The sequence below is a fragment of the Ambystoma mexicanum genome, chromosome 1p (assembly GCF_040938575.1).
Source record: "Ambystoma mexicanum isolate Mex_15411 chromosome 1p, UKY_AmexF1_1, whole genome shotgun sequence".
In the NCBI taxonomy this organism is placed as follows: domain Eukaryota; kingdom Metazoa; phylum Chordata; class Amphibia; order Caudata; family Ambystomatidae; genus Ambystoma; species Ambystoma mexicanum.
Window position 1 is genome coordinate 979,227,015 of NC_090921.1, and position 11,954 is coordinate 979,238,968.

Consider the following 11,954-nt stretch of genomic DNA (forward strand, 5'->3'; position numbering starts at 1 on the left):
GAAGAGCCTGTTCCTTAGTATTGTATGGTCGATGGTATCAAAGGCCGGGGATAGATGCAGGATAAATGCAGCGCATCCTTCTGCGTCAGCAGCTCTTTATAGGTCGTACCAGATCAGTGAGGATTCTGTTCCACAAAGGGGTCGGAACCCGATTGAGCTGGGTCGAGGATTCTATTGGCTTCTGTGAAGAGGCCAAGTTGCTTGTTTGCAGCATGGTCAATTCGTTTTGCAATAAAGCGGGTTTCGAAGATTGGACGGTAGGCTGGGTCGAGGCTGAGTTTTTTCAGTAGCGGTTTGACATGAGAGGTTTTCAAAGTGCCAGATAAGAGGAGTTATTGATGGAGTGGGAGATGCTGCCTGCTCAGGTGGTTAGTATCTTTTTTAGAAGGGTGGGTGGGCGGGCAAGGATCTCCAGGTGAGCCTGAGGGTCAGCTAAGTGCTAATAGGTTGTAGAAATCGTCTTGGGAAATAGGTGTGAATGAAGAGAAGGTTGGTAGGGAGGGCGGGGAAAGGATTGGGGTTGTGAGAGGGAAGGATGTCATGGGGGTGATGAGAGCTAGTTTTGCAGTGATGGTGCGATTTTGTCAGGTGCAGTGTTATGAACGTGGTTGGATAGTTAATCGCAGAGCGCTTGTGTGTTAGGAGGTGGGGGGTTAGGCAACTAGGGCAATTGAATTCCCCAAGCATTTTGTGGTGTTCCCAGCAAGGATTGTTGGAGTTGAAGATTCTGTTTCCATAGAGTTTTTATTTTGGCTTTCTTGATTTTGGACAGGTATGCCCATTTCAGTCTTGCGAAGGGCGTTTTGTTTTGTGTAGTGGGGTTGGTCCTCCAAGTTTGCTCTATGCGATGCTTGAGAGTTTTTCGAGCTTTGAGGAAAGGGGTGTACCACTTGGTTTGTTTGTTTGTTTTTTTATTGATAAAGTGCACCACACCCTGGGCTATCCGGGGGCCTTTACAAGACAGCTTGAAATATAAGTGGATACATACATCATAATGAAAGGGCAAGGTGGATACATACATACATCTTAGTGAAGGGCAATGGGTAGGTACACCAAGGTGATCAGGCAAACAAAATGAGTCCAGCATAGTGTATAAACCTGCATAGGCTCAAGGGAATATACTGGATGAACAGGCAAACAATGAGTACAGCATAGACTATGAACATACATAGGCTCAAGATAATGTATAGTCAGTAAGTGCAAGAGGATTATAGCAGTTGGATACTGTGCTCAGGTACTCTAAGCGTTCTAGTGGTGGGTATACTTTGTAAGGAGCCATTGCTTAGTATTGGACCTGAAGTTGTGGAAGGTCTGGGCAGTTTGCAGGTTAAGTGGGAGAATGTTCCAGGCTAGGAAGCTGGTGCCTCCGGCTATTTTCAGGTTGAAGCATGGGGTAACAATACAGCAGGAATTGGCAGATCTTGTGGGTCTCACTGAGGTTTTCATAATGATTTTGTCTCTCAGGTACTGCGGTGCAGCATTGTTGAGGCATTTTTGCAATAGGGAGACTAGTTTATAGTAGATTCTGTCCTGGATTGAGAGCTATTTGTGTTGTCTTCTGGTTTCGGAGATGTGATCTCTCCTAGAACTGCTCAGAGCTGTTCTCAAGGCGTTATTTTGTAGGGTTTGGAGTTTAATACTTGCTTATTTGCTCCTACATACAGTGCATTGCAGTAGTCAAGCTTAGACAGGATTGGAGCTCATGCTAGTGTGATGTAACTGTGGAAAGGGATGGTTTGCAGGCATGAATGAGCTTGCATGTATAGGCAGTAGCTGAAGCCGTCGCGTTCACTTGTTTCTTAAGGTTCAGTGTTGCGTCTAGGTAAAAGCCTATGGTTTTAGTTTCCTAGGCAGTTATGATAGTATTGGCATCTATAATAAAGGATAGATATTTTGAGTCAAGTTTGTTAATGTTGTCAGGGGCACCTAGAATAAGAATTTCAGTCTTCTCATCATTCAGACATAGACTGTGGGTGGCCATCCATGCCTGAATGACAAGGTACATTTTGTTTAGTAGGGCAATGTCCTGGTCGTGGTTGCCAGAAAGCGGAATGAGTATCTGGGTGTCATCAGCGTAGTTTGTATAGATGACACCCAGACAGTCCAATTTATCAAATAGGGGTTTGGTAAAGACATTATACAGGGTTGGAGAGACAGAAGAACCTTGTGGCACTCCACATGTAAGGGGGGGGATGGGTCTGCGGCATCAGAGGGAGAGAAGACTCATCATTCTGTTACTTAAGAAGGACTTGGGGTGTGGGCTTGATCATTGGGAGGGGTGACGGGTTGGTATGAGGGGGGGTCATAGCTTTGGAGAGCCATTGGCTGAAGAGGTCAATGGAGGGGTGTCCTTCCTTGCAAAAGAGCTCAGAGAGTGTGAATAGTAGGGAAATGGCCAGGTCTGTGTGGATGATATATATATTTATTTTTACAGAGAGGGAGGGTGGCGGGGGTAGATGAGTAGATGTTAGCCTTTAAGTGGTGGGGGAGTGGTGCAGAAGCACGAAGAGTATAGCGTGCGATCAGTCCAGATGAGGGGGCAAGGCGGGAGTGGCGAGACTAGGTCCGATGGGCAGAATAGTGTGTCGAGGGTGTGCCCTGCAATGTGGGTAGGGTGGAAAATCAGTTGTGCTAGACCGAGGGATTGCAGATTGTCAGTGAGGAAGCGGGTCATGGGGTTGGCAGGAACATCAAACCAAATGTTGAAATCTTGTAGCAGAGTGAACAAGGGGTGCCGGATCAGCAGGGATGAGAGGGAGTCTGCAAAATTCCAGTCATAGCCGGGCGGCCTATATAGGAGACGGAAGGACTGAGGTGGAACTTTGTGATAATAGATTTGCATTCAGTGCCGCAAGGTAGATTCGCAGTGGATGTTACTGAAAGGTGTTTTTTGTGGAGGATGGCTAGACCTCCCTTATCCCCCTTCTGCTGGGCCTGTCATGTATGAAGAGGGAGTAGACAGGGGTGTTGCAGTGTAGATTGGTAGGAACTGGAGAGGGAAGCTGCAGTGAGGAAACCTTGATTGCAAGAAACAGAGATTTGCAACAGTTGGGGAGGGTTACGGAAGAGTACACAATAAGAAGCCGGTACTTACAGATATTGGCGCATGAGGCAGTCTTTTTTGGATTTCAACACAAGCTGCACATCTCCTTCCCATAAAACATATATTAATTTTGTTGTAGGCAGAAGCTGTAAGTGAGCTTTGCAAGATCTTGGAGGGTATGGCTGCTTCTGCCTACAGATAGGAATTTTCAGTTATGCAGCATCTTTGTTCCATGCCATACTCAAAAGGAGGATGTTGCAATGGAGTTTCATGCAGACTAGTAGCCAGTGTAGGCTCTACAGCAGCCATTGTATGCCCATTATTTTTTACTGCGTGGATCCTCTATAGCAAACCCAATGGATTCTGGTGTACAGTGACCTTACATGGTATATCCATGAAGGAATAACAGTGAATAAAAAGCCCTGAGGTTGCACAAGCATCTTCAAGAGACTGCTGGCAAACCTTCCACATAGCAGATATGATCTGCAGGCTACCCTTGGAATTTACTTATTTGAGAACCGACATATGTCAGCTTATGTCCAAAGAGCCATTGGGGTAAGAGTGCAGGGCACTACGAAAGCAATCACCAGCACACAGTAGTAGCAGCGAATGGCTCTAGTGGGCAGGGTTGTCCAACTCGAAGGCCTTGAGGGCCGGGGAATCCCGATGGGTTTTCAGAACATCCCTCATTAATATTCATGAGGGAAAATTATGTGCATACATTTAAAATCATTGTATGCAAATTTATCTCATGAATATTGAGGGGTATCCTGAAAACCCGACATGGATCCAGCTCTCGATGACTGGAGTTGGACAATCCTCCACGGTAGCCCATCATGATTCTTAAATATGGCAACACTGATAAAATTATATAATTCAGCAACTTAAAACGGCCCAGTTGGGTACACCTCTCTCATTCATCAGTGGCTGAGCGCCCTACTTGGGACTAGTTTCCGTGCCCAGCCCATGGTAGGGAAATACGGGTGAAAGAGCTGCCTCATTGAACCGGTGTGGTTGCTTTGACTCTTGTTAATCGTTATTGGGCTGTTAAGTCTCGCTTAGCTGATAGAGGGTCAGCTTTGCATCAAAAGACCCCAGGAACCCAATGATTGATTTTAAAACATAAACATGCTGTTTTGCCTTCCTTAGATTTGACATTGAACTATATAGTCCTAACACAGATTGGGTTTTGTTTTTTGGCGGCACATGAGTCATCCAAAGGGATTCTTTTTCATGGCGTTTCTGACGCGCCCACATTAGGCTGCTAATTAGCCTTAGTGTTGCATAACAGCGAGACAGGCTAATAAAAAGTCTTCCCTTTCCATCTGGTCATGAAAAGAGAAAAGGGCATCAAGTGATTCCCATTAAAAGGCTGTGCAGCAAAGTGTCTACTCCCACTGCACGGGTCATAACTGACACGTACCTTGGCAATTCCTGGCAGCGAGGCAGGTACCAACTGCTTGGAAGTGGGGTATGGAAACCCCACCAATAATTCTATTTAGCAACTCAGGCAGCAAAGGTGAAGTCAGGTTTATTTCCATACAGCTGTGCAGAAACGCACAAAAACTAGCAGAGTATCCCAGTTCCCAAAATGACCCACCCGCACCGAGCACAGAAAGCTCTGGCTTTTTATAGGGTGGTACACAGTGGGGTTCATACGGAAAATCAGCACGATGCATTCAGCCAGCTCCATTAACAATGAACATCCAAACAGAGCATCTTCTGGACTCAAGGGGGCGTGGCTTTACAGCACCATGCAAGACCTGTACAATTCTGCTCAGACCACCTAGGACACACAGCCCCCCACCTGCAAACCGGGTCTTCCTATCAAACATAACAGGGCCCACACTGGTGACCAGCACCCATGTGACCCTCATTCCGGGTCACCTGCACAAGTATGTCCATGATCCCATGAGAAATATAACATACACATGGCTTACACAAGGGCAAGCAACTGAGAATTTGATGGCGACCTCTGCAATCAATTGCCCGGCTGTTTTTCCCCCATCATCCAGCCTTGGTGAAGGGGCATTTACCTGGGCAGTTAATAGCAATCCTTAGCAATGGGGCAGCTGCCTGCTGATTTCATGGCAAAAGGACAAACACCTGTGCTGTCAATGGCAATCCTGGGCAATGTGGCAGCTTCCCAGGAACCTGAGGGTCTGTCATTGCCCATGGGTGCAGCACGTGTATGCAACCATTGGCAGTGACCCAAGTCCTGGGGTAAAGTGTAGCAGTCCTTGGCAATAGGGCAAGCAGCTGGGGAATTGGTGGCAGCCAGTGGCGTCCTCTTTCCAGGGCACTGCGATGCACACGGAGTGGCCACATGAGCTCACTATAACAAATACATTTTAGAAACCAAACCGTTTAGCTTCTCCAGTACTTGTTAATCGACATAATTAGCTGGACCCCTCTTTTCGGTTGGTCAAATTGTTTGATCCTGGTCAAATTATTTGACCTCAGTGTGCCTCATTTTCCATATTTGCTTCCAACAGTGTGGTGCACTGCAGAAAAAAAGCTTCATTCTCCGACACTGCAGACATTATTGCTATACCTGGAGCAATACTAATCGATCGTCCATGTATATTTATTGTGCAAACCACAAACAATGTGATTTCGTCTTACGAATAAAAACGAATTTTCAGTCAAATTCCTCTCATCACAGAGAACAGAAAGAAATAATAGATTGCACTGCTTAAAGGCACATGTTTTTTCTAAATCTATTACCAAAGAAACAGTGCTCCGCTCGTGGTCTCAGCCCCTATTGGTGGTGGTCTCCCCGCTCCCACTTCCCATCTCTCTAAACATAATTTCTAAAACATGAATGCTCTTTACCTCTTCCTTCATCTTCATCTGTTCTAGTCCCACCCTTTTCCTCTTCCTCCCATGCTTTTTGTCCTCTCCTTCCCACTCTGTGTCCCCAATTGTTTCATGCTTCCTATCTGTCCCCACTTCCCCCTTTCTGTCTCCTCAATCACCCTCACTCCTTTTCTCTCCCATTCCCGGCTTGTCTTTTCACTGTCCCGTCATCTGCTGTTCTCTCTTTCTCCATCCTTCCCCCATAGTGACGTTCTCTCTCTCCCCCATCTCCTCTTCCATCCTCAGCCTATTCTCCTTCCCTGCTTTTGTCTCTTCTGTCAGTGGAACTTCTCACTTGCAGTTTCTCTTGCTCACTCTCCCTTTTTTTGTGGTTGTTGTCTTGCAGGCTGCTTCATCTTCCTGTGGTACTGGATGATGAGGAGACAGGCGCAGCGCTCAGAGACTTCTCAGGTCACCACGGACAGCATACGGCCGCATTCCAGTGTCCGTTTAACAGAAGAGTGAGTCGCCTGCCCTCACTGGATGTTATGAGGACTATCCAAGGCCAATGTGCACGGTCCTACTGTCCCCGGGAACCGGAAGCTGTCACATCAGCTCTTAATGCCTACAATGTTGCCAGTGTGGAGGGGATCCTGCTTCAAGTGAATGGTGTCAACAGCGAGGAGGGGTCAGAGCCGCCAGCAGAACGGCCCACACGCACAAAGCTGTTTTCTAAAGCGGCATCTCCAGTGACACCGCACTGCACACATTCTGAATCCAATATACACCACACTCCATTCATGTTCATTATCCCGAGGACACTTCTCCACCCCGTTGGGATTTCATGGAGACCCATCCTGGATGTACATCTCAACTTGCGGACACCCCACTCCACACAGGCCCATCATCTCATGGACACCCTGCTGCATTTTGAGCCATCGGGGAAACCACCTTGCTAGTTCAAAACTGGATCCTTGGACAATCAGCTTCTGGCATAGGTCCCATTTCATGGGCACCGTGCCCTATCCAGGGCTCGTACCTCAAAGTCGCTTCCCTGTGCCCAGAATTGCCATCTCAAGAGTGCACCTGCTCCACATCTGAGTGGGCACAGTGCTCCACCCCGGGCTGGCGTCTCATGGACATAGCACTTCACCGAGGGCTGGCATCTCATCAACAAGCGTGCTTCACTGAGTGTCATTACTCCATGGATACCCTACGCCACCTTCAGCTGGCATCTCATGGGCATGGTCCTGCGCGGCAGGGACACTTGGCTACACCCAGAGTGGTCATTGTACAGAAACTCAGGAGCAGCATGCTCGGGCTTCTAGAGCTGAAACAATATAGACGGACACCCTGTGCTACCCAGATACTAATGGTCACATTTTTTCATGGTAGAGAGAATTGCCGCTCACTCATTCAACATGTCCTAAGTGGCGGTGGGGTTCTCGGTCTGCTGTCTCTCTGGGCAAGAAGAGATGACGTCGACCAACAACTAACCAGCAGCAGCCCTACTGTACACTTGAAACGGGGCACCCGCACCGATGAACACTCAGCCTATACAGTAGATCCAAACGGGGTGGCGTCAGCATTTGCCCAACATCAAGGTCACTGGAAGACCATCACTTTAATGTACTATTTATTTCCATGAACTTCAGTATTTCCTGGCTGCTCACGCAGTCTCCAAGGCAGTCTCTCAGAGTAAAGGAGCCCGCGATGTAGAGCAGCCGTGCTGCTGGACGGACCTCCTTCACAAGTTGCAGGCGCCGCACCTGTGCATTTCTAGCAGAGCCTGTACTGCTGAGCGCCGGAGCCAGCGAGGCACCGATGGACAGGCTGAACCACTCAGCGGTCACCACGGGCCGCATCTGAAATGCGTGTGGCTCGCTCTTAAGCTTGCTTTTCATTGACGTCTTCAAGTTATTTCTAAATATTGTGGGATTAACTACTTTTTGCCATTTCATGAATGCCAAAACCTGTATGATGTGACTCCCTGCCATGAGAATAGGGCCAAAGGTCACCTTTTTATCATTTAAGGTCCCGTCACACTGACTGAGTTGGGGTGAGGTCTGAAGAACACTTGATGTCACTGCTGCCACCACTAGGATTTTGGTTACACAATACCAGTGCAAGGTCACTGTGATTCACTGCCGGGGCCCCCCACCCGACCCCTAATGCCAGGAAGGCGGAGGAACAGCTTCTCTCAAGTCTGATGTTCCTTTCACTTGCACATGAGCCCTATGGGCAGGCTTGCCTGGCAGCTCGATAGCCAGCAGGGACATCCGCTCACAAACCATTTCCCCAAACCAAAATCTTCTTGCTGGTGACAGCGGCGGGCTTTCCCATCCACTCACAACACAAACTCTTTCCCAACTAAAACAAAACGTGCCAGGACTTGGAACAGTACGTTCTCTGTGGCCACGGGGCCCCTGTGACAAACGACACACTGGTTACAGTCCTCTTTCTATGCTTCTGGATCTTCTGCAGTTGCAGTCCTTGGACATTCAAGCTCAACCGCCTGTCAGACGAAGCCAGAACAAGATGAGAGGCGGAGTTCTATCTGTATTGATCGAAAAGTGTTCATCGAACTATTATTTATTACTGGTCTATTTTGCCGCAAATATATGCCACCCCACCTTAACACCACTACATTATTTGACTATACCCCCCAACCCCCACATATATTTGGGGCAAAATCTGTTGTAAAAAAATGTTTTATTCATTCTTGTTCGACAAAATCTTCTATGGCCAAAACTCCCTATCCCAGTGGCACATTTTCCAGCCATCGAAGTCTATTGCAAAATGCTTCTCAACACCAAACACTGACCACTCGCATGTAAAGCACATGCCTGAACAAGATGCTATCATTGTCCCCAGTCGTCAGAAAACCAGGTCTGTCACTGTAGGGGTACATTTATATACCAAGGCTGTGTAATCGTATCAGGCAACTGATGCCAGGGAGACAAGTCAGCAGATCTCAGCTATTGTTATTCATTATATGGCCCTCCAGATACTTTGCACTGCATTGTCCATAATCCTTCACTAGTGGCTATGCTGGCTCAGACAACTGCGAGATGAAGTCCAAACAAGATGTGAAGGGCCACATAACAAGTTGCACAGCCAGTTCCATTTTGCTGAAGGAGAATAGCAATTCCACTGCCGCTTCAGCAGCAAGATAGGGTCCAAACCCCACAAATCTCAGTAGCGGGTTGATTGGTTAACCAAGCCACCGGAGCCAGTCCATAGCCTGGTTACGCCATTGGGGCCATGTTGCATGAACGCTCAGGGTTTCCTGCTCCACTCAAGTCTAAAATAAGTAAAATTGTTCTGGTTTTAACTACTACAAATGTAATGCTGGGGATGTCATGCATTATCCGGACATATCCCACAGGTACGTTCCATGACCTCTGACCAGAGTGAGGTCATAGTGAAGGACATTCCAAGACTAGCAACATGGTGATTAGAGAGGACGCCTCTGGCCGCGGGCAGTATCACACGACTAGAAGCAAGACCCTAGTGTCAGCACAATAGGCCCATTGAAATCTTTACCTTGGGTCGATGGCATGTTGAGACCAATGTCCATACAGGTTGAGGCATTACGACAGTCTTCACTTCTCACAGACCCCATACCAGTCTGGCCGGGGGGCATTGTGGGTCCCTGCGCTTCCCTTGCTAAATTTGAGATGCACCAATATCAGCAGTGTTGCGTCGAGCACTCAACTCACCTATTTCCAATTTGTATCAACCTGGCAATACTACGCAAAGTACCGGGAGTCAACGTCCAGGTAACCCATTTCCAGTACTTGTGCCAATCTTTGAGGCAGGTGTTAGAGGGATGCCCCCCACTGCAGTGCCATGCCCAGGAGATCCTTCCTTAGCAGCACACACATTCGTTCCCAGCATTGTGGGATACCATCACGTCCAGCCCCAAAACGTGCTTTACCTACAATATAAAAATAGGTTAAACTTTGAGCCCCTTCCCCCCCCCCCCATGCAACGGTACCTGTAATTCCTCTCCACCAGCATCAGAAGGCCTCTGCTAGAAGGCCCCAGCCAGCAAACTAGACATGCTCGAGTCAATGCTGTACATATGGTTCGTATATTTTGAAGTATGTATTAATAGCTGTATATTGTGATGTATATTTTATTGAGAGCCACGATAAATGGCGCACAGAGTTCTACTTTATAGAAGATAATAAAATGCAGTTTTTTTAAGGGCGGGCTCAGACTTCTTTTCTGACTCCCCTTCTTGTTTCAGTAGTTGGTACCTACCGCACGTCAGCACAGATGCCCGAAAGGTCTAAATGAAGATGTCACTGCTCAAGGGTTGCCCTCAGGTTCCAGTCTCTCCTGCATGTGTAAGGTGTGCCTCTAGGGGGATAAACCAATTCCCGTTTCCCCTGCCCAGTTAATCGCACACACCATTTGCCCTTCAGAAATGTTACTCAATAGGTAATGCGACGGTCCCGGCCACCCATGCAAACCATCCCTCACAACTGAAGTCCAGGGATCATGTCGATCTGTATACGGTAGACCCCATAGAACACGGGGCCCCAAAGCCCCTCTCATGCAGCCAATGTCCTTCCCTGATGTTGGTCTACAGACCGATATGGCACCAGTGCAGAGCACTCATCAGGCCCCCAGGTGGCGAGGCAAAGATCAGCCCCTCTGAAGCATGCAACCTGACAGACCCCTCGACCCCCACTCCACCATCTTGCCCAGGGCCCAACATCTAAATGGAGATCAGTGTAGACATTCCTAACCCCAAAAGTTACTTTGCATGAAGCACACCATCTCATCTTCCCCCCTTACAACAGATGGGGGGTAAATTCCCTGCACCACTTTCTCCTATTACTGGAAATGTCAGCTATAGAGAGGCGATGCCAAGCCAGGGACAGATGGTTCATCTGGTGATGGAGTCATGGTTAAAGGTCAGTCTTTGCTGTGAGCCCAAATCATGAACCTTGGGACATCACCTTTGCCAAGTTTAAGTCTCAGGGTACCGAGAGAGTGGCTCAACTCACCCTCGATTTGGTGATGCCTCCTGAAAATACTTAAGGAAACGGTGAACAGGTTAATCCGACCTCATCTCGAGGCCGGGCATGTGGAAGCATTAGAGATCGTACGCATTGCCCTTCTTCAGACGAGGGCAGCACTTGACAGGTTTAAAAGTTAAGCTAAGGAGCGGCATTGGCAGCGATTGGAAAAAGGTACAACATGAGGGGCAGTATATCCATTTAGACAGCAACAATGGCGCCAAACCATGAACTGGCTTCATTTTTACCAACAGGTGAAGTCTACCTTAATTTTATTAATCAGTCAAGGATCATTGCCCCACTATAGATTACAATTCTTAGCAGTCTGGCAAAAAAACAAATTCACACCCAGGGAAGAGAACTCAACCAATCCGGTGGCTGCATATGCAGGCAGGAACTGGCAGTGTCTGCCCACATTCCACCAGCCACCCATGCGCCACTATGCGCTTTTTCAGCAGCTCTGTCCTCAGACCCACCATGTCCCTTAGAGACCACCCCCCCACACACAACATCCCACCACTTGCCCCACTAACTCATCTGCTGGTACAGTGCATCCAAAACCAGCTGGTATGCTCCCTCACGGCCATTTTCTTTTTGTTGTGTTTGTTTTGTTAAGAGATTGGGCATACACAATATGCACAGAGGTCATCTCAGGGGGAATGGGAGTAGAAGTGAAACTATTCACACCCTGGACAAAGCAGTGGGGTGCAAATAGCAATCACCCCCTTGTCTAGGGGCAGTAACAGCCTTCACCTCACTCAGGCCTAACTAGGCCCAGTTGGCAGGCCGCTATTGGCCATGTACATTCCAGACGCAGAGCCAATAGCTGTAATAATTCATTTTATTTTCAACTCAGCAAAAACTACTAGCTGCTTTCAATCACTTTAATCAGCCCATCGTTGCTATAGGAAGGTTAAGTTGAAGCAGTACACTCTTCCACCTGGTTAATATTAATGCCTGATACGCATTTGAATAAGCGAAGCAACTGCAGGTGCACTGAAATTGAAAAGGTGGACTGAATTATTTATTGTCCATTTGTAAGGCGCTTATGCATCAAGTAATTTGTGTTTCAAAGCGCC

General features: G+C 47.8%; 1 protein-coding gene across 3 annotated transcripts in view; it reads left to right on the top strand.

The window, feature by feature from the left end:
• The window catches only part of ADGRG1 (adhesion G protein-coupled receptor G1), a 422,546-nt gene extending 412,492 nt beyond the window's left edge, over nt 1–10,054 (top strand). For all 3 annotated transcript variants that reach the window (XM_069654230.1, XM_069654221.1, XM_069654239.1), the window contains exon 15: nt 6,249–10,054. In XM_069654230.1, coding sequence (XP_069510331.1) covers nt 6,249–6,367 — 119 coding nt within the window. In that variant the 3' untranslated portion in view covers nt 6,368–10,054. The remainder of the gene's footprint in view (nt 1–6,248) is intronic.
• Nucleotides 10,055–11,954: the final 1,900 nt, after the last annotated feature.